At 44.8% G+C, this 25788-nt stretch overlaps 1 protein-coding gene across 4 annotated transcripts in view; it reads left to right on the top strand.

Moving 5' to 3' along the window:
- The window catches only part of CLSPN (claspin), a 50636-nt gene extending 25468 nt beyond the window's left edge, over nt 1-25168 (top strand). For 3 of the 4 annotated variants that reach the window (XM_060691423.2, XM_060691426.2, XM_060691425.2), the window contains exons 14-25: nt 2492-2652; nt 4118-4332; nt 7577-7688; nt 9756-9843; nt 11513-11649; nt 12120-12284; nt 12401-12522; nt 15185-15315; nt 16343-16442; nt 18104-18186; nt 20122-20283; nt 24485-25168. In XM_060691423.2, the coding sequence (XP_060547406.2) occupies nt 2492-2652; nt 4118-4332; nt 7577-7688; nt 9756-9843; nt 11513-11649; nt 12120-12284; nt 12401-12522; nt 15185-15315; nt 16343-16442; nt 18104-18186; nt 20122-20283; nt 24485-24595 (1587 nt within the window). In that variant the 3' untranslated portion in view covers nt 24596-25168. The remainder of the gene's footprint in view (nt 1-2491; nt 2653-4117; nt 4333-7576; nt 7689-9755; nt 9844-11512; nt 11650-12119; nt 12285-12400; nt 12523-15184; nt 15316-16342; nt 16443-18103; nt 18187-20121; nt 20284-24484) is intronic. The other variant, XM_060691424.2, reaches the window with a different exon arrangement.
- Nucleotides 25169-25788: the final 620 nt, after the last annotated feature.

The raw sequence follows: 25788 nt of genomic DNA, 5'->3' as shown, positions 1-25788 counted from the left end.
AGAGTGGCCAATTAGCCCCCAAGCCTTACTCTCGAGGAGACCTCCTCCTGAGGAGCCACTCTTGCCTTTTAACAGCTCTGCGCAGTCGTGCATCGAGAAGAGGCTCCTCCTCTTTTTCCTCTTCACTTATGGGAGGTTCTGAAGGCCCTGGCTGAATCCCCGCCTCTGGCACCACATCTTCTTCAGCCTCCTCATTGTCTGACTCGAGCGCCAGCTGCACAGGCTGCTGGCGCAGCACCACACCAGCCTCCTCGCTGTCTGAATCAGCCACTAACTGCACAGGCCACTGACGGGCCACAACAAAGGCATCCGAGGCACTCAAAAGACCATTTGCCAAAGAGCCAGTCTTCAAACACCCAAACCCAGAGCATCCATTTATCATTCAAGCAGATGCCAGCGATGTGGCAGTGGCCGCAGTCTCCCTCCAAAAGAATGCAGAGGATCATCTGCAACCCTGCGCCTACACCCTCCAAGAAATGAACTGAGACTAAAAGGAGGTGGGCAATATGGGAGAAGGAATATGGAACGCTGACACTTGTTCTGACCTAGGCTCCCTTAACAAGCAGGAGGCAGGAATTGGTCCCGGCAAAACCTCTTTTATTTACGCGACTGTGAATTACTTTCATTCACAGTCAGCAAGGCCTGTCCAAACAGTTTTTCAAAGGAATATTTCTCAACACAGACCTTATCTCGTTTGGCAAGCTGCCAGGTTAACTTGTTTCCAACCACAGTACAAGGCAAAACTTGGCACAGAGTCTCTCAGAGTCACGTAATGAACGAATTGTTTCCTGCAAAAGCTCCCTCCCTGTTCACTCCTCTTTTGTTTCCTATGGGAGGGGCCAATCACCTCCAAGGTGGGGCTTTACTCCCGAGTCGACCCTGTTTTCTGAGTTGTTCTTGTCTTCTGGCAGCTCTGCGCATGCGCACACTGGGAACGGGCTCCACCTGTTCCTCTGCCTCAATGCTGTCTAGCTCCCTCTCTGCCTCCGACGCAGAGCCCTCGTCCGAGCTTTCCCCAGCCTCCAGGACTGGCCCAAGTTCCTCCCCAACCTTTTCACTATCCGACTCTGCTGGCCGCAGGCGGGCCACAGCAACCCTTATCTTCCCAGCATTGATCATCCAATGCCAGCAGGCAGAACAAAGAAAAAACACCCCACAATGAAATGGATCTAGATATCTAGGTTGCAATGTTGGGCGTCATTTACTGTTTTATGCCCTACCCTGAAAGAACCATGGTTTGAGGGAAGCTGTGATCATTCTGCTCAAGAAATTATTTAAAAAATTGAACAGGGCAGTTTCTTAATAAGGATCATCACATTTCTTGTGAACAGGTTCCTAGTGATTCCCAGGCATGTGATTCTTCTGACCTGTCCAGGTGTTGCTATTCTGCAGGTCTTTGTTTTGTTAATTACACACAGGTAGTCTTCGACTTGCAACCGTTGATTTCATGACTGCTCAAAATTTTACAATGGCACTGAAAAGAGGTAACTTAACAATCGGTCATCCTCCCCCCAGGGTCACATGATCAACACTTTGGACGCTGGGCAACTGGCATGTGTTTACGACGGTTGCAGCCTCCTGGGTCATGTGACCCTCGTTTATGACTTTCCCAGCCAGCTTCCAACAAAGCAAAGACAATTGGGGGGGAGGGGGGGGAGAACCAGATTGTTAGGAAATGATAATTACCTAACTTGTTGGGTTGGCAGTATATAAACCCCAATATAGCTTTAAGACTGTATTGCTGTATTGCATCATATTGTGTCCTGATTGGTTAGCTCTGTAGCCAATGTCCTTAAGAGGGAGCTTGAAACATGGTTTGTTTCTCTTTGCTAATCATTAGTGCTCTTTGCTGATCATTAGTGCTGTTTGTTGTTTTTGCTACTGTTTGCAACTGTTTATTGTGTATGACTACGACGACTGGTAAGAAGACTTTGTTATTGGATTATCCCTGGACTATTGTTTTACTATTTACTGCTTTATCTGTGTATGACCTGGACTGTTTATTGGACTGTGCCTTATTACTATTTCCTGAAAAGTAAACACAACTCAGTGTATCTGTGTGTTGACTGTGATTATTCGCAACTGCTCTCAGTCGCTTTCATGTGCACACCCTTGCTACTCAATGGGTTGCTCTGCGAATTCCTTAACACAGATTCATTTAAGGGCCGCGCGATTCACTTGACAACTCACCTGCGAGCAAGTAGGCGGCAATGTAAAGTTTTGAAATAAATAATAGCTTGTGATTTGCTTAACAACCGTGGCATAAAAGGTTGTAAAGATGGGTGTGGCTCACTTAACAACCGCTTTACTTAGCAATGGAAATTCTGATCCCAGTTGTGATCGTAAATCGAGGACTACCTGTAATTCCAAACGTCCTCTGGTATTCTCTCCTCTGTCTCCTCCTCTTACCTTACCTGTTTACTTTCTGATGTGGGTTGAAGATCTGGCCTGTATTAATAATGAATTTCTATTTTGTTTGGGATCTACGTAGAGTTCAGGAAAAGCATCGGAGCCATCACTACCCATTGAAGATTCCCAGGATCTCTACATTGTTACCCCTGAGGAGAAAAGCCCAGTTCCAACCAGTGGGAGGTTTCAATTTCAGTTCTCCCTAGAGGATGACACACAGAGCCAGTTACTCGATGCAGATGGGTAGGTAGCAGAAGAACACCAAGCATCGATTAAAAAAAATAAATAAGACGATACAGACTAATGCTAACGACGAAGCTATGCAGGAACCATGAAAAGAAAATTGTACCCAGATTGATCCCGAGAAAGGAAGACAGGAGGAAGAAACTCAAAATAACCCTATATTGCAGGGGTGTCAAACTCGCATCGTCATGTCGTCACCTGACGTATCGTGACCTTTCCCCCTTCACTAAAACGGGGGTGGGGGTGGCCAGCGCGTGACGCATCTGGTCTGTGGGCTGCAAGTTTGACCCCCCGCTATATTGATTTGGTTCAGTATCAGAAAAGGCAGAGGGATAACTAGGCAGATTTTAAAGACTCCGTTGCTCTGTTTAATGTTCTAAAGTAGCATTCCTGAAATCCTTGCACATTTTCCTCTCCTGGCCTATGTTCTGACCTAGGCTTCCTGAGACAATAAACAGCACACAATTAGCCCCAAAATCCCTCTTTTTATTTCAACGGCTGTGAATTCTGTTCATTCCCAGCCCGTGATGAGTCACAAATAGTTTGTAATGAGTCCAACAGAAGTCTGCCACAATCCTTCGGGATAAGGCTGATAAACACCCACCTTTATCTCCCTTGACATGTTGCCAAAGACCTAATTGGCAATTAGCTTTGCAAGGCCACACGGAGCACAAAGTCAAAAACGGAGCTTCAGAATTTAAACCTACCAGAACGAACAAAGTTGTTTCCTGCAAAGGTTCATGTCCCTTTGCTCCTCCTTTATGTCTTATGGGAGGGGCCAATCATCTCCAAGCCTTACTCCTGAGTCGCCCCTTTTTTCTTAACTGTTCTTGCCTTCTGGCAGCTCTGCGCATGCGCGCACTGGGAACAGGCTTCCCCTGTTCCTCTGCCTCGCTGATGTCAGACTCTGGAGGCTCCAGAGTCAGCACATAACTCCCAGATGGCCCTGGCCCCCTCTTTGCCTCTGACGCAGAGCCCTCATCCGAGCCTTCCCCAGACTCCAGGACTGGCCCATGTTCCTTCCCAGCATCCTCACTATCCGACTCTGCAGCCAGCTCTGCAGGCTGCCAGTGGACCACAACAGTCTAGCTTAAAAGGGCTAATTTATAAGAACTGAAACTTACTGTGAGTCACCTTATTCTATACCAGTGTTTCCCAACCATAGCCATTTTAAGATGTGTGGAATACTGCCGGTTGTGGAATATTGGTGGTTGTGGAATTCTGGGAGTTGAAGTCTACACATCTTAAAATGGCTATGGTTGGGGAAACACTGTTCTTTCTATATGGATTTCCAAGTCCAAAAACTACTAGAGGGTTCACTTAGTGGTGATTGGCTTGTTTATTTTGGATACAGCCAGCAGTTGCTGTCTGTTCAACAAACCATGGTTTATACAAATCCTACTGGGGGGGACGACTATCCGAATTGGCCTTAAGGCACCTTATAAAAGCCAGTCTTGACTTTTAGGTTTTTGAACGTTGGCCCTCACCGGAACAAATATCAGTCCTGCAAGAGCCGTCTGCCTTTGGCCAGCATGGACGAGAATGCGATGGATGCCAACATGGGTGAATTGTTTGATCTGTATTCCGGGCAGAACCAACAATCTCCTAACCCAAGCAGTGGCAAGAAGTCCGACATGGAGGAATTGCTCCATCTTTGCTCTGGAAAATTTCCATCTCAGGGTGAGTTGGTGTCTCCTCTGAAAAGCACAGGAGGGATAATCGCTATAGTTAAGAATATACTGTATTTTTCGGAGTACAAGACGCACCGAAATATAAGACACACTTACCTTTTTTGGTGAGGAAAAGAAGAAAAAGAAATCTCCCTCTGCCTCTGAGCAATTTTGCCTCCTTGCAGCCAACAGCCAACAGTCTGCTTTACTTTCATTTTCGTTTTCAGCATAGCTTGATTAGCACAAAGAAAAAAAAATCTGCAGCAATTTACCTCCTTAGAGCAAGCAGCAGAGGCCCGGGCAAAACAGCTGAGAGTCGGGAGGCCAATCCAATCAACTTGTGCTAATTCAGCTGAAGCTGAAAGGAGCTGTTTCTTCTTGCTGCTTGCTGCAAGGAGGTAAATTGCTGGGAGGCAGAGGCCAAAGGGTGGGGGCCAGTGGGTGGGCGGGGCTACATTCGGTGTGTAAGATGCACCTAAATTTTCACTCCCTTTTAGGGGGGGGGAAGTGCATCTTATACTCTGAAAAATACGGTAATTAAGCATCCAGTTCTGGTCCCCAGGATACAAAAAAAGTTGTTGAGACACTAGAAAGAGTGCAGAGAAGAGCAACAAAGATGATAAGGTGTCTGGAGGCTTAACCATATGTTGAATGACTGAAAGAACTAGGTGTGTCTAGTCTAACAAAGAGAAGGATTGGGGTAATATGATAGCCGTCTTCCAGTACTTGAGCGATTGTCATAGAGAAGAGGAGGTCAATCTATTTTCCAAAGCATTTAAGGGCAGGACAAGAAATAACGGGTGGAAGATCATTGGAAAGCCAATTTACAATGGAGAAATTTCTCAACAGAACAATTAATCTGAAACAGTTTACTTCTGGAAATTGTGGGTGCTCCATCACTGGAGGATTTCAAAAAGAAGGATCTTATTTGTTGAGCAGAGGGTTGGTCTAGAAGACCTCCAAGGTCCTCCCCAACCCTATTATTCTATGTTCCATTCATCTTCATCGGGCTTGGTGCTCAATCCGGCATTCACCTTTTGTCAACCAAAATGCAGGCAAGGGAATAGGATTTCTAAGCCCTGTCTGAAAATTATATTTGTCCCCTGGGTCAGACTGGCTCTTACCTTGGATGCCAAGTACTCAAGGTTTGTTGGCTCCAGGGCAACAGCCGTTTTAGAAGTGAAATAATTAATAATAGAAGCACTTAAGGCTACCTCTCAATATCATTTTTTTTCCAGCCGACTGAACTGAGAGTGTTTAATCTCTTTGCTCTTCTATTCCAAGGATTTTCCATTCCCTTCCCCCCCATATCCCCACCCAAAAAAGCCCTGTTAGTTAAATAATAATCCTGCTACTTGGCTCTCAGATCGTGAGTCATCACGAACACAAATGCCCTTGGAAGTGGGTGGGGCAGGGATGGGTTCCTCCCGGTTCCGCCCGGTTCCACCAAGCCGGTAGCGGTGACAATATGACGTCACCGAACCGGTTCTGCCCCCCACCCCTACCCCACATTATTCTTACCTTTTATTTGGCCCCACCCCCAATCTATTGCTGCCTCCTGAGTCCCAGCTGATGGGCTATAAGGAAAAAAACTGTTTAAACTCTTGCCGCGGGGCTTCAATGGGCCGCCCTATAGCTGATCAGTGGTAAAAGGCAGTGTGGTGGTAGACCGGTGCCTCCAAAAACAAATGAGTAGACCAGTGCCTGCAAAAATAAATGGGTAGACCGGTGCCTGAAAAAATACATGAGTAGACTGGTGCCTGCAAAAAGAAATGGGTAGACCGGTGCCTGCAAAAATAAATGAGTAGACCAGTGCCTGCAAAAATAAATCAGTAGACCGGTGCCTGCAAAAAGAAATGGGTAGACCGGTGCCTGCAAAAATACATGAGTAGATCCGTACAGCTCCACAAGCAGTTAAAAGCCTGGTAGACCAGTACCTCTGCTAAATCCTAAAGAATTGTCACATGACCATCAAGCCACACCCACAAAACAAGCCACGCCCAGAGAACCGGTAGTAAAAAATTTTAGAACCCACCCCTGGGGTGGGGCTTCTGAATTCAGCTCACCAGCCCCGCCTTTTCTGTTACACTTTCAGAAATACTGCTTTTGGAACCCCTAGTTGTGTTCGAACAAACTTCCCAGCCCTCCAGTATAGCCTCCATTGGAGTCCCCCTTAAATTATTGTAGAAGTCTAGGATTTCACAAAGCTCAGTTCAAAAAGCTGCGCTGATCTCTGTGTGAAACCTGATTCTTTAAAGTAAACTAGGCAAGTAGGGAGCAATTTTACGATGGCCAAAAGCCCATCCTTGGCATTTGAGGAAGGGTAAGATCTTCAGAAGATTGAGCCGTGGTTTGAAAATGGGTAGGGCCACGTTATGTACATGGAAAGGATTTGCCTTTTCTGCGTTCTTGGTTTATTGAACTATTTAGCTTCTTTTAGGAAGTTATTTCATTCCTGCCGACCTAGCAGTTCGAAAGCATGCAAATGCGAGCAGATAAATAGGTACCACTTCGGTGGGAAGGTAATCGATCCGTGCACCTCTGCGCATAGTCCTGGTGGCCACATGACTACAGAAGTGTCTTTGGACAACGCTGGCTTCCTCAGCTAAGAAACAGATGAGCACCACCCCCTAGAATCAGACATGACTGGGCAGGGGAAACCTTTACCTTTTGGGGAATTTATATGAGTCTTTACTGGGTCTCCTGAATTAAAATATGCTGATAATGTTTGACACAATAATCAGAGAAGAATCAGTGGTGGGATTCAAACATTTTTACTACCAGTTCTGTGGGTGTGGCTTGGTAGGCGTGGCATGGCTTAGTAGGTGTGGCAGGGGAAAGATACTGTAAAATCTCCATTCCCACCCCACTCCAGGGGAAGGATACTGTAAAATCTCCATTCTCTCCCCACTCCAGGGGGAGCAAAATCCCCATTTCCTCCCGATCAGCTGGGACTCGGGAGGCAGAGAATAGATGGGGGCGGGGCCAGTCAGAATTTTTACTACCAGTTCTCCAAACTACTCAAAATTTCCGCTACCGGTTCTCCAGAACTGGTCAGGACCTGCTGAATATCACCTCTGAGAAGAATTTAGAGATCGCAAACAATGATTCGGGCTAAATATGGTCTGTGTCTGGGGTTAGTTCTCCCCGTCCCACTTAAAGTAGCAGAAGAAGCAAAACTTTGGAATACTTGTTTTATATTTAGATCTGCAGTTAGATCCTGTTTTAAAGACCTCTTATTTCCGATCTCTCAGATTCTCCTCTTCAAGCATCGTCAGCCACTTCTAAACTGAAAAAGAAGAGGAGGACCAAAGACTCAGGAGCAGAACCCCTCTCTCTTTTTTCTAACTCCTTTCCACCTGAGAGGTAAGGAAATCTTGGAGACATGCAAAGTATTTAGCTTCACAAAACCATCCCAGAGAGTGAATATAAAAGATGCGAAGATGTGAAGTTCAAATAATAATAGCAATCACACTTAGTGTGAAGTTTCTGAAAGATGCCCTAATTAATTCATGAGCCACAAGCCAAACTTCAAAAGAAATACAGTCATTTATTAGGAGGAGGACCGTTTCGGCAATATTTGGATGCAATTAGAACTAATCCCACGTAGATTTACGTTCTCCTATGACCCTGTCTCTCCCCTTCTCCCTGGCCATGTCATAAATCACGTTCTCCACTTTGCCACTTTGGCTGGCTGTGAAACCCAAAACTCTCCTACTGATTGCGGTAGAAAAGCATCTGTGGAATGTAGTTTCAGTCAGGGAAATCAATCAGCTCCATCTGTTCTCCCTCCCTCCTGTCCATAGCAACTTGAAAACTTTGCAAGTTGACACTTAGACTTATACACCGTTTCACGATGCTTTACAGCCCTCTCTAAGTGATTTTATAGTCAGCATCTTGCCCCCAACAATCTGGGTCCTCATTTTACCCATCTCGGAAGGATGCAGAATATAGCTGTTAAAGCAGAAATACCACGAGCTACTCTGTGCTGTTGTTCTGCCCCAGCTACGGACCCCAAAGAACCAGCACACACAAAGTCCGTACAAACCTTAATTTACTAATTAAAGACTACTAATGAGCTTTTTTAGTAGTTGTTCGAAAACAAGTACAATAAATCAGTCTTTTCTGAACAAGGGCTGTTAATTTAACTTCATTAACAGCCAACAAGAATTCAAAGAATAATAACTCAGTTCTGAGGCATAGTATTTCAGATAACCATAATCTTACTGTGGTTGGCAGAATGCCCAGAAACAATTTGCAGGAAAACTGCTAAGAGAGAAACAAGAGCCAAATCAAACGTTTTCTGGAATCAAGACGCGAAGGAATTTGAATGAAGTTGTTTCCTGCAAATTGCATCGGTTGTCATCCTTACTTAAATAGGCTACGGGAGTAGCCAATTAGTCCCAAGCCTTACCCTCGAGGAGACCTCCTCCTGAGAAGCCACTCCTGCCTTTTAACAGCTCTGCGCGCTCGTGCATTGAGAAGAGGCTTCTCCTCTTCTTCCTCTTCACTTAAAGGAGCTTCTGGAGGTTCTGAAGGCCCTGGCTGAATCCCTGCCTCTGGCACCACATCTTATCCAGCCTCCTTATTGTCCGACTCGAGTGCCAACTGCACAGGCTGCCGGCGCAGCACCACACCAGCCTCCTTGCTGTCTGAATCAACTACTAACTGCACAGGCCTCTGACGGGCCACAACAGCTGTTATACAGCAGCAACAGAAATAAAAAAGCCAAGGAATCTCATCTTAAGGACAATTAAAATAATCATTGAAAGCATAGCAAAATCTATAGTTACATAATAGATCCGTGATGGTGAACCTATGGCATGCTGGCCCTAAGTGGCACACAGAGCCATGTCACCTGGCACGCGTGGCATAGCCCATTCCTCTTCTGGGTTTCTGGCGCACATGTGCGTGCAATGATCAGCTGGTGTTTTTGCATGCGGCAGTGCCGGAAACTAGAAGAGCTGGTCTTCCGGTTTCCTGCATGAGCATGCGTGCTAGTCAGCTGATTGTCATGTGCGCATGTGCGCCAGAAACCCAGAAGAGTAGCTTGCTGAAACCAGAAGTTCAGTAGCTGAAACCGGAAGTTCATTTTTTTGGGTGGGAGGGGCACATGCACCCTGGACAACTTCTCTACTGAGTTGCGGCCTAGACGTGCACATGTGCGCTCCCTTTTCGGCACTCGGTGCCGAAAAGTTTCACCATCACTACTTTAGATGAAAGATACATGCCAGTATTATATCTCCTTGCGCTCCTGTTGAGTAGCATACCAATTTAAAGGGCATGTTAAATAAAAATCAGCGCACCCAATAACTGTTTGTTTCTACATGTTCTGTTGTGGTAAAGTCAAAGCATTCGGCAATTAAAGTGGCGTATCCAATTAGATACATTCCTGCTGCATTTACTTTTTTAAAAAAAATCTTACTTTTCAAGCAGGGAGGCAGAAGATCAAGAGAAAGAAGAGGAATTTGGCGAGTTCCAGCTTTTAACAGATGATCATCCTTTTGACAGTGAGGAAGAAGTAAGTACTGTGCACAATTAGAGCAAAGTCCAATTGGAGCATAGAGCACGCATGTCGGTCCAGTCCTGAAACGTGGTTTCCGGTCCTAATTCAGCAGCAATTACAACAATATTTTCTGTTCAGCTGATCAATTTAAATGCTCCTATTTTCACCCATTTTCAGGCAAAGTAGAAGATAATTCTTCACTAAGCAACTTTATCGTCCAATAAATATAAGATAGTTCATATTAAGTAAATGCTCATTCTTTCTTTATTTTGCACAGAGGTAGTTCTTGACTTACAATCATTCATTTAGTGACCAGTTTTCACACTTAACAACCGTTGCAGCATCCCCATGGTCACATGATCAACATTTGGACACTTGGCTACTGGGGGTGTGTTTATGACCATTGCATTACCCGGGGGTCCCGTGATCCCAGCCAGCTTCTGGGGGGAGCCGGATTCGCTTAATGACCTCATGATTTGCTTTGCAACTGCAGTGATTCACTTAATTGCTGTAGCAAAAAGTCGTAAAACAGGGCAAAGCTCACTTAAACAACTGCCTTGCTAAGAAATAGAAATAGTAAACTCAATGGTAGATATAAATCAAGGACTGCCTCTGCTTTTTCATTCCTTTGTTTGGTTTGGAGAAGAGCAAATTGGAAGCTTCCCCACTGACTGCCACGTTCTGCGATACCTGCTTGATATGTTTGAGATTTCAACAGGTAACTCCTGTGTTTCAGAGCAGCACTAAATCCTAGGCGCTTGCTCTCTTTTTTTCCTCCTAACAAAATATTTGATGAAATTACTCTGGGTTGCTCATCTCATTTTTTTTTCTTTTGCTCCAAGTTTAATATACCGTATTTTTCAGAGTATAAGACTCACTTTTTCCCCCCTAAAAGAGGGTGAAAATTTGGGTGCGTCTTATACACTGAATATAGCCAAAAACGCGAGGCACGGAGGAGACAATGATCTGTGGCAATCCCTGCAGCCTGGAACAGCTGATTGGGAGTATTCCGGGAGGTGCCAATCAGCTGCTTCTGCTGAATCAGGCTGCAATAATGTGTTGAAGCTGACCTGACTGTTCACTATTTGCTGCAAGGACATGTCAGAGTTTGCAGCAGTAATCACATCCAGAAAGCACATACAGTAACTGATTCAGCAGGATTCAGTAACTTCTCTTTGTATATAATATAATACATGAAGTAAATATACAATACCAAAAGCAGGTTTTCCAGTGTGGTAGTAAATACAAGCAAAACACAAGTAGAGGAGAGGAGTTTCAGTTTCAGAGATCAGCACAGCATACAGCTTTAGTACAGAACAGTTGAGCTAAGCCACGCCCAGGCTCCTTGCTGTCTCCTTGTTGCTCATACAGCAAATACTGTTTCAGTTTCCAAACAGCCCTCAACTCTCACACACTGACAGGACACTAGCCAGATGAATACGGATGGATGCTGGTAGGCAGAGGCAAATTTTTTTTTCTTATTTTCCTCCCCAAAAACTAAGGTGCGTCTTATACTCCAAAAAATACAGGTAATCATAATCTTCCATTAGGAGAAGAATGATTCTATTAACTCAGCCAAAGGGGGGGGGATGTCTTAAATAAAAGAAAAAATATTGGAGAATATTAAAGAATATGTTACCATGCTTCAAGAATTCATGAACTTGTTATTTTTTCTCATTCATAGGATGAAAAGTGCAAGGAGGAGGAGGAAGATGAGGAGGAGGAGGAAGAGAGTGATCAGGAGGAAGAAAGAGGTGATGAGTTAGAATTTGATGATGAAGAAGAAGAACTGAAGCGAAGGGAACGAAGGAAGAATAAATTGTAAGTAATGCTTTTTAAACTTACTGGCAAAGTTGATTTAATCTTAAATCCTTTAAAGCCGAATGAAACTGCCTAAAACAAAATGGAAAATAATAGGCTAAGGAACTGAAATGTATTTAAATATAAGTTAAAAATTAAGGAGCCTTTCAAAACAGCTCGTCTGAGAAGCTTATTAAAATGTATGCAGAAGGAATGAACTGATAGTACAAATAAAGCTGTATTGCAGCAACCCAACGGTATCTTAGCGTGGACTTTGCTTCCAACCTTCCATTTGTCTTCCTATATTTTTCCGAATTAGAAATGAGTTATCCACACATGAATCTCAGCGCAACTCTTGTGTTGCTTGTAAGAATTTTCTAATAGCAGAGCTGAAAGAATATATTCTCTCATGGAGATCCTTGTCAGCTTTTGTAAACAATATTGCTTTTAATTCCTTTTAAACTTGCATTCTTCTCCCCCACCTCTTTCAGCCATTTAAAAGATTTCATGGAAGATGAGGCTGAGCTGTCGGGCAGCGAAGGGGGAAGTGAAGATGAATATGACGGTGAGGAACTCAATGAGTATGAAGAAGACGTTCTTGATGAGGTTCTTCCAGCAGATGAGGAACTTCATGATCAAGTCAATAAAATCCATATGTAAGTATCTGGCTGCATATCAGTGCGCTTATCTATGGTTGCGTTATTCAGTTTTGGCGGAGTTCTTCTGAATGGAAACTAGTCAAGTTCCTTTTTCTGGCCTGCTTCCTCTCTAGGAAAATGATACTTGATGATGATAAACGGCAGTTGCGCTTGTACCAGGAGAGGTACCTTCTTGACGGAGACCTTCATAGTGATGGCCCTGGGAGGATGAGGAAGTTCCGATGGAAAAACATAGGTATGATGAGTAGTATGCCGGTGTTCATAAAGTTTTGATAAGCTTGATAATATACATATGTCGTATTCACAGGTGTCAGATATCTAACGTGATACTGCCATTCAAACGGAGGGAGTGAGGAGCATGGGGATAAGCTGTATTTTATAAGCTTTTTCCTGGTGCCTAAGCGCCCTGCAGTATTCTCACCTTTTGGAGAGGTGTAATAAGGAGGGAGGGCCATGTGGATTGTTTCAGTTTGTTGAAAAGTGGAAGAAGACTATGGGAACGGATCCTTTATCTGTTTCTCAGGACGGCTGTTACAATAACATCTTCACACCTGTGGATTGGCTGAATCTACATTCGGATGGGAGGGAGGGATTCTAAAGCCCTATTTCTAACTGTGTCGTTTGGCAGGGAATTTAGAGTCTGCTTTGCCTGTCCTACTATCACTTTTTCTCAAGAAAAGGTTCCTTTTGAAATACCACATTTCAAGAGTCTGTACCAGTGATGGCTAACCATTTTGCTGTTGCGTGCCAAAAGCGGGGGGAGTGCAGGGGATCGCGCGTGCCCACACGCATAATTCAATGCGCCCCGCCCCCGTGCGTGCACCCGCAACCCCCCCTCCCTGCACTCCCCCCACTTTTGGCATGCAATGGCCCACTGGGCTTGGTAGGCCCATTATTCGCCCTCCCCAAGCTCCAGCGGCTTTCTTGGAGCCTGGGGAGGACGAAAACAGCCTTCCCCACTCCCCTCAAGTTTCCTGACTTCCGGTGGGCCCGGAAGGCTAGAAAATCAGCTGGCTGGCACGCGCATGGATGCTGGAGCTGAGCTAGGGCAATGCTCGCATGCCCACAGATACGGCTCCAGGTGCCACCTGTGGCACGCGTGCCATAGGTTCGCCATCACGGGTCTATACTTTCTTGGGAAAGGAGGAGAGGCAGGTCTTGGCCACAGGTTTTGGAGTCCTAGGAAATCTCAAGGGCTCTAGAAGGCCATGAAAATATGGCCTCATGTGGAGTCCAGAACCATTCAGATGAGTTGGGACTACAGCTTCCAGAATTCTGAGTTCTAGAAAGAGTGATCTGAACACATCTGGAAGACTTCCCTTCGGAGAGAGCCTGGCTTAATGTCATATTGATTAGGTTTTCTGAGTAAGAGAAAGGAGATATAGGTCGTCCTCCACTTACAACCTTTCGTTTAATGACCGTTTGAAGTTACAGTAGAACTGAAATAAATGACTTATGACCATTCTTCACCCTTATGATGCTTGCAGCATTCCCACGGTCACTTAATCAAAATTCGGCCTCTTGGCAACAGGCATGTATTTATGACACTTGCAATGTCCTGGAGTCACGTGATCCCCTTTTGTGACCTTCTGAGAAGCAAAGTCAACGGGGAAGCCAGATTCACTTCACCGTGTTAAAAACTGCAGTGATTCGCTTAACAATTGTGGCAAGAAAGGTCATAACATGGGGCAAATGGGGCTGGATACGTGCAATGAATGTTTGTGTTGCTGCAGAGTCTCCTCTTTGGGGTCTTTTTGTGCGGGTGTGAGGGGGGCAGAAATTCCAACAGGGTCTGCTTCAGCCTCCTGGTGCAGGGCTTTGGGTGAAGGCTGGAGGGAAGCGTCACTGGTGGCGAAGAGCCGGAAGGCCTTCTTCCAGTGGGAGAACTGGCTTGGAACTGGCTGACCATCTCAGCCCGCTGAGCCTCCAGGCGCCAATACCTGGCCTTGCACTTTCACAGGTCTTCCCTCTGCTTGGAAAGCCTATGCTTGTAATCCTCAGTGAGGTGCTTCTGCTGAGCCTCCTTCTCGGTCAGATCCAATTCGAACTGAGCTGTTTTGCCAACTCTTTCTCGCGGTGGTTGCTTAGCTCCAACAACTGCTTCCTGTTGGGGCACTAAGGCGCCGGGGGGGGGCAGGTAAGAAGGGGCTGGGAGGGGAAGGGCGAGTAAAGGCCGGCAAGGCACCCCTTGACGTGAATGACATTGAGTTGGCCATGCCCACCCAGTCACATGACCACCTAGCCATGCCCACCCAGCTGGTCATTAGGCAGATCATATTAGTGGTCCGTGGGATTTAAAATTATGAATTTAGTGGTCCCTGAGGTCCAAAAGGTTGGGGACCCCTGGTCTGTATGCCCACTGTTTAGTCGGGATCAGCTTTCAATCTTCTGCCATAACGTTAATATTTTGTTTGGAAATTCTAAGGGAAGTTAAATGTTAAATTTTGAAAGGGATTTTCATTTTAACATCTCCTGTCTGCCCCGACATTTTCCCCCCTTTTTTCACTCTATATCCATTACCACTTTGCCCTGGTCACAGATCTCATGCCTACTCTGAGTCCAGATGCTTTTTCTCAAATGACCGGAGGTGAAATCTACCAGGTTCTGACAGGTTCTGGAGAACCGGTAGCAGAAATTTTGAGTAGTTCAGAGAACCAGCAAATACCACCTCTGGCTGGCCCCAGAGTGGGGTGGGAATGGAGATTTTGCAATATCCTTCCCCTGCCACGCCCACCAAGCCACACCACACCCACCAAGCCCCGCCCACAGAACCGGTAGTAAAAAGAATTGGATTTCACCACTGCAAATGACCCTTTTTCTTCTAAAACGAAGACTGAGACTTAGAGGGGGGCAAGAAGCTTATTTATTTATTGTCCTTTTGTGTGTTGCATTCTCAGATGACCTTCCCGAGGGAGAGGATTTTCACAGGGAAGCGGACAGTGGGGATGAGAATGAAAATCACCTGGAAGAGACAGAGGCCAAGTGGAGGAAGGAGCGCTTTGAACGAGAACAGTGGTTTCGGGAACAGGTAACCAGCATGGTACCAATTCATGTATTGTACAGGTAGTCCTCGACTTACAACTGTTCATTGTGACTGTGTGAAGTTACCACGGCACTCAAAAAGGCAACTGATGACCGTTTTTCACACTTAAGACCAGGGGTGAAATCCAGCAGGTTCTGACAGATTCTGGAGAAGCGGTAGCGGAAATTTTGAGCAGTTTGGAGAACCGGCAAATGCCACCTCTGGCTGGCCCCAGAGTGGGGTGGGAATGGGGATTTTGCAATATCCTTCCCCCAGGAGTGGGGAGGGAATGGGGATTTTGCAGTATCCTTCCCCTGGAGTGGGGTAGGAATGGAGATTTTACAGTATCCTTCCCCTGCCACGCACAGTATCCTTCCCCTGCCACGCACACCAAGCCACACCCACAGAACCGGTAGTAAAAAAAATAATAATTTCACCACTGGAAAAAAACCGTTTCTTCCCCAGCAGTCTGTCACATGAGAGGAACAGAGGAAAGAGAGTATCAAGGTGTGGGATGTCCAGAAGAAAGAAAGAAATGATGGCACTAATATTTTTTTTAATATCTGGATCTACTCTCCAGCGGCTGACTATTCTTGCAGGAATAGTGCATTTTCTCCTCTTGGGAGAGAGGAAAAAATGCAGCCTTTGAGACTCAGGCTGGACCTGGGAACTGGGGAGGTCCAAGTTGACGTCAGCCATGAAAGTTTAGCAGATGATTTGGGCACTCAGCCAAATTACCTTACAGGGTTGTGGTGCAGGTAAATTGGAGGATATAGTAGTATATCAAGCTTCCCCTTATGGTCTAGTTCAGGAGTCTCCAACCTTGGCAACTTTAAGACTTCTGGACTTCAATTCCCAGAATTCCTCAGCCAGCCATGCTTTGCTGGCTGGGGAATTCTGGGAATTGAAGTCCACCAGGCTTAAAGTTGCCAAGGTTGGAGACCCCTGGACTAGTAGACGGTGATTTTGTTCAACATAGAATTTTTTTCTGTCTCTTGCTACTTTGCCTAATGCAAGTTCTGCTTATTCACAGTCTACGAAAGGAGAGGAGGAGAAGGAGGAGGATGTGGATGAGGATAGCCAGTTCATGAGACTGGCCAAAAAGTACACCAACAAGTCATTACAAAAGAAAGGTATCCTTCTTTCCCCCTTTATGAATGGTGGAGTTTACACCTTAAGAAGGAAGGACTATATTCTGTTATTATTATTATTTTTTCAAACTGGCTGTTTTTTAAAAAAAAATCAAGGCAGGCAATCCATGCGTTTGATCCATCTCTTTATGCTCCCTGGATCTTCCTTATCACTGAATTTCAATTGTGCACTAGCAAAAAAAAAACATTGCTATATTCTAATTACCATTTTGTTGATTGATTTGAGTTGTTTTTTTTTTTAACCTGCCATATTTGAGAGATTCCTAGCAGATTATAATATCAAACACAAAACAAAAGATGTTAATTGAAACATGGGGGAAATAATAATATAACTAATTAAAAAAAATAAAAATTGAAGGAGAAACCAGTAAGTCAAATGTGCCCTTGACACATAACAAGGTAGGAGCTGACTAGATTCTTGGGAGTCAGAAAGTTCCACTGAATCAACACTATCATGGGAAAATATTTTGAGATTGCCCTCTAATCTCCTAGAAATGGGTGATTAATTAATTGATAAAATAAATTAGACAGATAGGAACACTACATTGGGCTGGTCAAAAATTTGAGTGAAAGAGATGATTTTGGAGATCCAGGAAACAAATCAAAATTAAGGCAACTTTAGTAAGCTTACCATAGTTTTAAGAAAAATCAACAACCCTGAACTCTCCCTCTCTCTCTTGGCCAACTATCTAAAATTAGTAAGGCTGAGTCACACATATTTTGGGGGAGTGGGGGAGAGACACACAGATAAGAAATGTTGGTTTTCTTTTGGGTTTTAAAACAACTTGTGTGTGCCAGCCAAATAAATGTGATTCATCCTTGCTAATTTTGTACCATTGCCCTTTTCTCTGTATCCCTAACTTCCCTCCCCCAAAGTTAAGAACAGCCATCAAAAGTCATTAAATCATTTTAAATATTCCTAGGTTAAAAAGTGACATAGGTTAATAAAATAAAGGTAAAGGTTCCCCCACACATATGTGCTAGTTGTTCCTGATCCTAGGGGGCAGTGCTCATCTCCGTTTCAAAGCTGAAGAGCCAGCGCTGTCCAAAGACGTTTTACACACCCACACCCACACCCCCCAAAGTTGCTGCCCGCTTCTTTAAAAGTGGTCTCCGTAAAAGGTCTTAAAATAAAATATTTTATAGGTAAACTCCAGGTTATAGCTATAATGGAGCCTGCCCATCACAGTCATAAGTCATGACGGTCATAAATCAGGTCACCCCTGTGACCGGCCCAATTTTACAACTGTTTTTGTCACAGTTATTTAGCAAATACGGTGGTTTTAAAGAAAACCAGTGATTCACTATGCCACAGTTTTGCTGAAAACTGTAAGTAAAATGCTGGTTTTCAGCAAAACTGTCAAAAATGTGGTCATGTGACTGCAGGGATACTGTCCTCAAAACTCTGAAATGGTCGAGGAGGATTTCCAAATCCAGGTTGTCCTTGGATTTGGCTGTCCTGACCTCTGAGTGCCCACATGGGAAACAGTTTCTCCATATGTGAAATTTCTCTGCTTCTACACTGCGTGAATGGCCGAAGAAGCAGACAATGCAACTTTTCCTGTTGTTGGTTTGCCTTTTGAAAAGCTTTCCTTTGTCTCTCTCTCTTTCTCTGTTTTTTTTTTTTTACTTCACCCTCCTAGCACCCTCTGCAGTAGCTGTTCAGGAAATTAAATCACTACCCAGAAATCCATTTGAAAGTTTCCAGCCCGGCAGCAAACCACAGGTTAGTATCATCGGAGGATGGACGGTTCCTTGTTTAAATTTATATCGCCAGTAGAAAGCTTTCTTAATAACAGAGGTGGGCTTCCTTTCTCTGGTAATAAATGTTGTGACCCAGGCCCAAGTAGGTAGTAATCGACGCAAAACAAACAGACTTTATTAGAACAGCTGAGAATTAACTCATTCTCAGCGTAGTCCAAACTAAATCAAAACAAACTCTTCATAACACAAATTCTTCAGTCTAATCACCAATCTTGGTATAATTAGACAAACTGGCAAAGGCTTCTCTTGGCAAAAGTTCAAAAGAAGACACCAACAAGAGATAAGTGCAGCAAGACTATCAACGTTATTTTCCGGCAAAGAGCCCAAGAGCCGTTGCTGGTCTTTTAAGCCTTATGGGAGGGGCCAATCATCTCTTGGCCCTACTCCCGAGTCATCCTCTTTTCTGTAGCTGTTCTTGCCTTCTGGCAGCTCTTCTCATATGTGCACTAGGAATAGGCTCCTCCTGTTTCTCTGCCTCTCTACTGTCAGCCTTTGGAGGCTCCGGAGTCTGCACATCACTCCCTGATGGGGAGTGTCCCCATCTCTGCCTCCGACTTAGAAACCTCATCCGGGCCTTCCCCAGCCTCCAGGACTGGCCCATGTTCTTCCTCAGCCTCATCGCTTCGCAGGCTGCTGAGCGAACCACAACAATAAATAGCAGATTTCCCCCAGAGGTTGGGCTGTCACAGAGGGCCTTGATTGCATGGGGAAGCTTGTGTATCTAATGCAGAGGTCTTCAAACTTGGCAGCTTTAAGACTTTTGGACTTCACTCTCAGCTATGCTGACTGGAGAATTCTGAGAGTTGAAGTCCACAAGTCATAAAGCTGCCAAGTATGAAGACCTCTGATCTAATGGCTGAGCCTTGTGCTTCCCCATGAAAAATATCCCAGGTTCAACCCCGTTTTTTTCCAGTTGCAGAATCTCTCACTGAGAGCAACTCCTTGGAGAAATGCCACTAGTTAGGGTAGTGTTCTGACCTAGGCTCCCTTAAGCAGGAGGCTGGAATTGGTCCTGGCAAAACCTCTTTTATTTACATAACTGCGAATTACGTTCATTCACAGTCAGCAAGGTTTGTTCAAACAGTTTTGAAAAGGAATATTTCTCAACGCAGACCTTATCTTGTTTGGCAAGCTGCCAGGTTAATTTGTTCCCAACCACAGTACAAGGCAAAACTTGGCACAGAGTTTCTCAGAGTCACAGAACAAATGAATTGTTTCCTGCAAAAGCCCACATCCCGTTTGCTCCTCTTTTATGTCCTATGGGAGGGGCCAATTATCTCCAAGGTGTGGCCTTACTCCTGAGTCGACCCTGCTTTATTAATTGTTCTTGTCTTCTGGCAGCTCTGTCCATGCGCACACTGGGAACGGGCTCCAGGTGTTCCTCTGCCTCGCTGCTGTCTTGCTCCCTCTCTGCCTCCGACGCAGAGCCCTTGTCCGACCTTTCCCTAGCCCCCAGGACTGGCCCAAGTTCCTCCCCAACCTCCTCACTGTCCTACTGCTGCCAGCTCTGCTGGCCACTGGTGGGCCACAACAAGTAGACCAGGGGTCCCAAAACTTGACAACTTTTAAGACTTGTGGACTTCAACTCCCAGAATTCTCCTGCTAACAAGTTGCCAAGTTTGAGACCTCTGGGGTAGACAAACCAGGCTAAATGTATCCATGGACTTGCTCCCCCTTTCACTGCTGCACAGCTCGTGTGTTCCTGATATGCTTCCACTATGGCTTGCATACCTTAGGAGAGAGAGAAAAATGAATTGAAGTGCTGCTCTTCCTTATTTGCCCTTCCTATGAGATGGGAGTAGGAGGACTCTCCATGCTCCTGAAGGCTGAAATGATATGCGGTCATGTTGCTTGAATATGAGCCTTAGATCTAACGTTTTTTTCTCCCAATTGATAGCTGAGGAATGGATCTCTGCTGAACCAACCAAGAGCCGTCTTGCAGAAATTGGCAGCCATGTCTGATCTCAACCCGAATGCCCCCAGGAACTCAAGGAATTTTGTCTTCCAGACTGTGTCCCCAGTTAAGAGCGAGGGCGTGAAAGAGAAAGCCAAACCCCAGGTAAAAATCTGATTGATTTGAGGGGGAAATCTGTTACTTAACATGTATTTTGTTCTTATTTATTCTATATCTGTCCATCCATCCCTCTATGAAATCCATCTATCCATTTTCCTCACCTCCCTCCCTCTAGGCCAGGGATTCTCAACTTCAGCAACTTTAGCCTGTCTGGATTTCAACTTCCAGAATTCCCCAGCCAGCCACTGAAAAGTTATTTCAGTGATGTTAGGCTTGAATAGTGAGGGGTCCTTGGTGCTGTCTGAGCTTGGTTGTTTTCTTGCAGAAGTTTCGTTACCTAAACTACCATATAAGACGCACCTGAGTATAAGACGCACCTACCTTTTTTGGTGAGGAAAAGAAGAAAAGGAAATCTGCCTCTGCCTCTGAGCAATTTTGCCTCCTTGCAGCAAACAGCCTGCTTTACTTTCATTTTCATTTTCAGCATAGCTTGATTAGCACAAGGAAAAAACAAATCTGCTCCCAGCAATTTACCTCCTTGCAGCAAGCAGCAGAGCCCTGCGCAAAACAGCTGAGAGCAGATCAGCTGAGAGTCGGGAGGCCGATCCAATCAACTTGTGCTAATTGGGCTGTGCTGAAGCTGAAAGGAGCTGTTTCTTCTTGCTGTTTGCTTGCAAGGAGGTAACTGCTGGGAGGCAGAGGCCAAAGGGTGGGAGCCAGTGGGTGGGTGGGACTACATTCGGTGTATAAGACACACCTAAATTTTCACCCCCTTTTGGGGGGGGGGAAGTGCGTCTTATACTCCAAACAATACGGTAGGTAACATAATCAGTAAGGACTGGGTAACACAATCTGCATTGTTAGAGATCTCCCCCCCCCCCCCCCACACCCACTTCACAGTCTGTTTCTGTTGCTCCCCTCTGGGAGGAGGTGTTGAAGTATTTCTAGCAAGAATACCAGATTCTGTAACAGCCTCGTTCCCTAGGGCAGGGGTCTCCAACCTTGGCAACTTTCAGGCTTGTGGACTTCAACTCTGAGCTGAAGTCCACAAGTCTTAAAGTTGCCTAAGGTTGGAGACCCCTGCCCTAGGCCATCCATCTGTTAAACTCGCAAGATTTGTTTCTCTCGCCATGTACATGTATACATCCGAACTAGAACTGTGTTGTTTCTCTGCGTCATATAATATATGTGGGTATATAGAAGATGCAGAACAATTAAAACTCGGACCACACGTTTTCTGAATAGTTTTTATCCCAGAGCTACAATTGCACTCAACAATGAACTAAAGGGCCACCATCAGTGAGCTGTTGGACAGCATTACTTGGTCTGTTGTGTGGATGTTTGGGTGGTTTAGGGGTGGCAAATTGTGGTGGGTGGGGGGGTGTTTGGGGATTGTTATGTGTGTTGGACCTGGTCTTTGGGTGTTAAATGAATTTCGTTGTATGGGTATACTGTGTAAACACGTACAATGACAATAAAGTTATTATTATTATTATATGCATAATTTTATATTTATTTTGTCATGTTTATATAGTGTATATTAGAGTTGAGACCAGTGGTGGGTTTCAAAAATTTTCGCTACTGATTTGGTGGGTGTGGCTAGGTGGTTGGGCATGTGACTGAGTGGGCATGGCCGTCACCCACGCCCACTCAGTCACATCACACACACACACACACACACACACACACACACACATACACACACACCTAGCCATGCCCACAGGAAAAGGTAGAAAATTTTTGAAATTTCCACCTATCTACCCCTGCCCTTCCTTTGCCAGTTGCCCCCGTTTCCCCTCCTTTAGCGGCCCCAGCCCTAGCCCCACTTCCTCCCCCACCACCACCTCTTTGTTCAGGCTGCTTACCTTCGGCGGAGTCCGGAAGGCAAGCTGATCGAGTTTTCCATGGCCCCCAGCCAGCTGCCGCTGCTGGAAAGTGGCTGGCAAAGAAGCTGTTTTGCAGTGGCTGGCCGCAGGCCACCAAAAAGTATCAGGTCACGGAAAAAGCTGCTGCCATCACTGCCATGTTCTTCGTGCATGCGCATCCTATTGGACTTGTAAGGCATTGGGATGCGTGTGCACGAAGAACATGGCAGCAACGAACATAGCGAGCGGGGGACCGGTTTGGGGGCGTGGCCAGCCGGCCATTGCTACCAGTTTGGCGACTTTGGCCAAATTTTCGCCAACGGTTCGCACAAACCGGTGCGAACCGGCTGAATACCACCTCTGGTCAAGAACCTTCGAGAGCTGTATGCAACAAAATTTCATTTTAATGTAGGCCGATTAGAGTACATTCAAAATGACAATAAAGTCGTCTAAGTCAGTAAGGATGGGGGTTTGCTCTAAGTTTGTATTCTAGTTGCTTGCTCTGAACATGATGGTCTTAGAGGTTCTTTAGTTGGGCTGTTTATTTTTGGCTTCTTTGGCAATTCCTTAATTGGGGGTATTGTTTACTTGTTTGTTGGTCTGATATTAATCTTGGGAGTTAATCTATGCTCATCTGGGTGCTGATCACAGGCGAGGAGGTGTTTTGGTTCCCTTTTTGGCTTGTTGATTGTCTCTTTTGCATAGTAAAAAGATATTGTTTATATCTATGTGTCTGTTGATGGCTAATTTGTCAAAGCGCCAGGCTTCTAGAAATTCCCTGGCGTTTTTGGACTTGGCTTGGTCTAGGCTTCGATGGTGTTATTCAGAACTGGAGAGAGCAATTGGTCAACTGATCAGAAGCAAATAAAAAGTTCAAGGATAAGTTGAAAAACAATACAGAGCAGGGGTCTCCAACCTTGGCCACTTGAAGATTTATGGACTTCAGCTCCCAGAGTTCCTCAGCCAGCTTTGCTGGCTTGAAGTCCACAAGTCTCAAAGTGGCCAAGGTTGGAGACCCCCGCTACAGAGGGTGGTGAGCACAGCACAAAACATCGTGGGCTGCCCCCTGATACCACTAGATGAGACTGCTAGGGCTCACTGCCTCAGAAGAGTGAGGAAAATTCTCGGAGACGACTCTCACCCTGGTCACCACTTCTTTATCCTCCTACCATCGGGAAGGCGATATAGAAGCAGAGCCAGCCGCACAAACAGGCTGAAGAACAGTTTTTATCCGTGGGCTGTCAGACTCCTGAATGAAGAAATAACATCATAACTACGTAGTATGATGGACTGCAGGGCTGGTGCAATGTGTAACATGTTCACACTGGTGCAATAGGACGGGGTGTTTTGTTAATATGTTTTATTGTGATAGGGATTTTCTGTCTTCACTGTGAGTTATATTATGTTGGGGGGGTGCACTGAGGGAGCTCAGCCAATCTCATTGTACATATGTTGTGCGCCGACAATAAAGATTTGAAATTGAAATTTAACTGAGAACACCATGGTTGTTTTGTGGTAGCCAATGACTGAAACATGTCCAAGCAGATTGATTTTTTTTTTTTATTTTGTTGAGTACATATTAGATAATATATATAAGTATAAGCATGAATTGAATACATAAAATGAATACAATTAAAGAGAACATTAGGACAGGGCCGGTAGGCACGCTGGTGCTCTTATGCACGGCCCTTACAGACTTCTTAGGAATGGGGTGAGGTCAACAGTAGACAGTTTTAGGTTAAAGTTTTAGGGGTTTTGTTATGAGACCACAGAATCAGGTCTCAATCCAGGCAATCCAGGCATTGACCCCTCTGTTACTGAAGTCCTATTTTCTGCAATCAAGTTTGGAGTGGTTCATTTTAAGTTTGTATCTATTGTGTGCTCGTGTATTGTTGTGGATGAAGCTGAAGTAGTCACTGACAGGTAGGACATGGTAGTAGATGATTTTATGAGCTACACTTAGGTCAGACTGAAGGCGGCGTAGTTCTAAATTTTCTAAACCTTCAAGTCTGGTGGCAGAAGGTATTTTGTTACGAGCAAAAGAGTGGACGACTCTTCTTGTGAAATACCTCTGGACTCTCTCAATTGTATTAATGTCCGATATGCAGTGCGGGTTCCAGACAGATGAGCTGTATTCGAGAATTGGTCTAGCAAATGTTTTGTATGCTCTGGTTAGTAGTGTAATATTACCGGAGATAATGAATGAATAATAATAATAAGAGAATAAATAATAATAAATAAAGAGAAATAATAATAATAATAATAATAATAATAATAATAATATAAATATAAATATAAATAGAATAAATAATAAGAGAATGAATGAGATTCTGGTCATCTAGAAAATCTTTGGAACTAAACTACTTTCTGCCGTTTCCTAGGTCAAGAGAAGAACTCTGCCTCCTATCGCCATGCCTTCTCCTAAACGCCTGCGACTTGACAGTACATCAGTTCAAGAAACCCGAAGTATATTTCAGTATTTGGAAAGGTAAAAACAAAAAACAAAAACAATGCCGGTTTGCATGGTCTCGTTCAGCCACATTTTGGATTTTGCAGAGCTGTAAAGACAATGCACAAATCTCTGCTGGATGGCAATACCTACATTGTAGAACACACGGCATTAATATTCCTCCCCAATCCTCAGGTATTAGTTGGGAAACAGGAAACTGTTATTACAGTACCGACTCAAGCACTAAGTGAGCCTGCATTTCTCTTAATTCATTCTTTTTTCTTTGGGACTTTACTCGACCTAAGTCAAATTCTAAAACTGCTTTGTTTTGGGGCCAAGTTTGAAGCATCGGGATCCTGGTGGCTGTGTTTTAAAATCACTACGGAGGCTGTATGTATATATGTATATATAACTTTTTTGCCCCTCGGTATTTTGGAAAATTCTGATGTACTTTTAATCAAGGTTTTAATTTTTCTAAATTGATACTGTAGAACAGGATATATATCGGCAATGTATATATATATGTATCTTTGTTGTTGTTCCCTGTGCTTTCATCTCCTGGCATTTTAATTTTTTATAAATAAACAAGGATCTTGAATTTGTGTCAAGAACAAAACAGGGAGGGCAGCCTCTGCTTTTTAAAAAAAATTATACCTGTCTTTATGCACATTTTAAAGCATACAAAATGGGGAGAAAAGGAAGTCTGGGTGAAATGTGCCTCGTTTACAACTACAGTAGAACCTCTGGTCACGAATGCTGAGGGAAGACCTGCAGGAGTGCAAGGCCAGGTACCGGCGCCTGGAGGCTCAGCAGGCTGAGGTGGTCAGCCAGTTCCAGGCCATGATACAATCCCACTGGAACAAGGCCCTCCGGCTTCTTGCCACCAGCGGCGCTTCCCTCCAGCCTTTACCCAAAGCCCCACACCAGGAGACTGAAGCAGACCCCAAGTTGGAATTTCTGCCCCCCTCCGACCCACACAAAAAGACCCCGAAGGAGGAGACTCTCTGCAGCAACACAAATGTTCATTGCACATATCCAGCCCAGGGACCGTACTTTGAGGACCCCTGATTTAATGCAATATTAAAAAAATGCAAATAATTTTTTTACGGATCACCAAAATTTTCTCACGGACCACCAGTTGGTGACCGCTGGACTAAAGGATTTGGATGCATTCCTTGTTGCAGAAGTGAGTTTTCAGAAAAGACGGCATGCCATCTTGTTGACGTTCCTGGAACT

This window comes from Pantherophis guttatus, chromosome 10 (assembly GCF_059756535.1).
Source record: "Pantherophis guttatus breed Tessera chromosome 10, ASM5975653v1, whole genome shotgun sequence".
Lineage (NCBI taxonomy): Eukaryota > Metazoa > Chordata > Lepidosauria > Squamata > Colubridae > Pantherophis > Pantherophis guttatus.
Note: the sequence above shows the minus strand (reverse complement) of the source record. Positions and strands in the feature narration are given on the sequence as shown.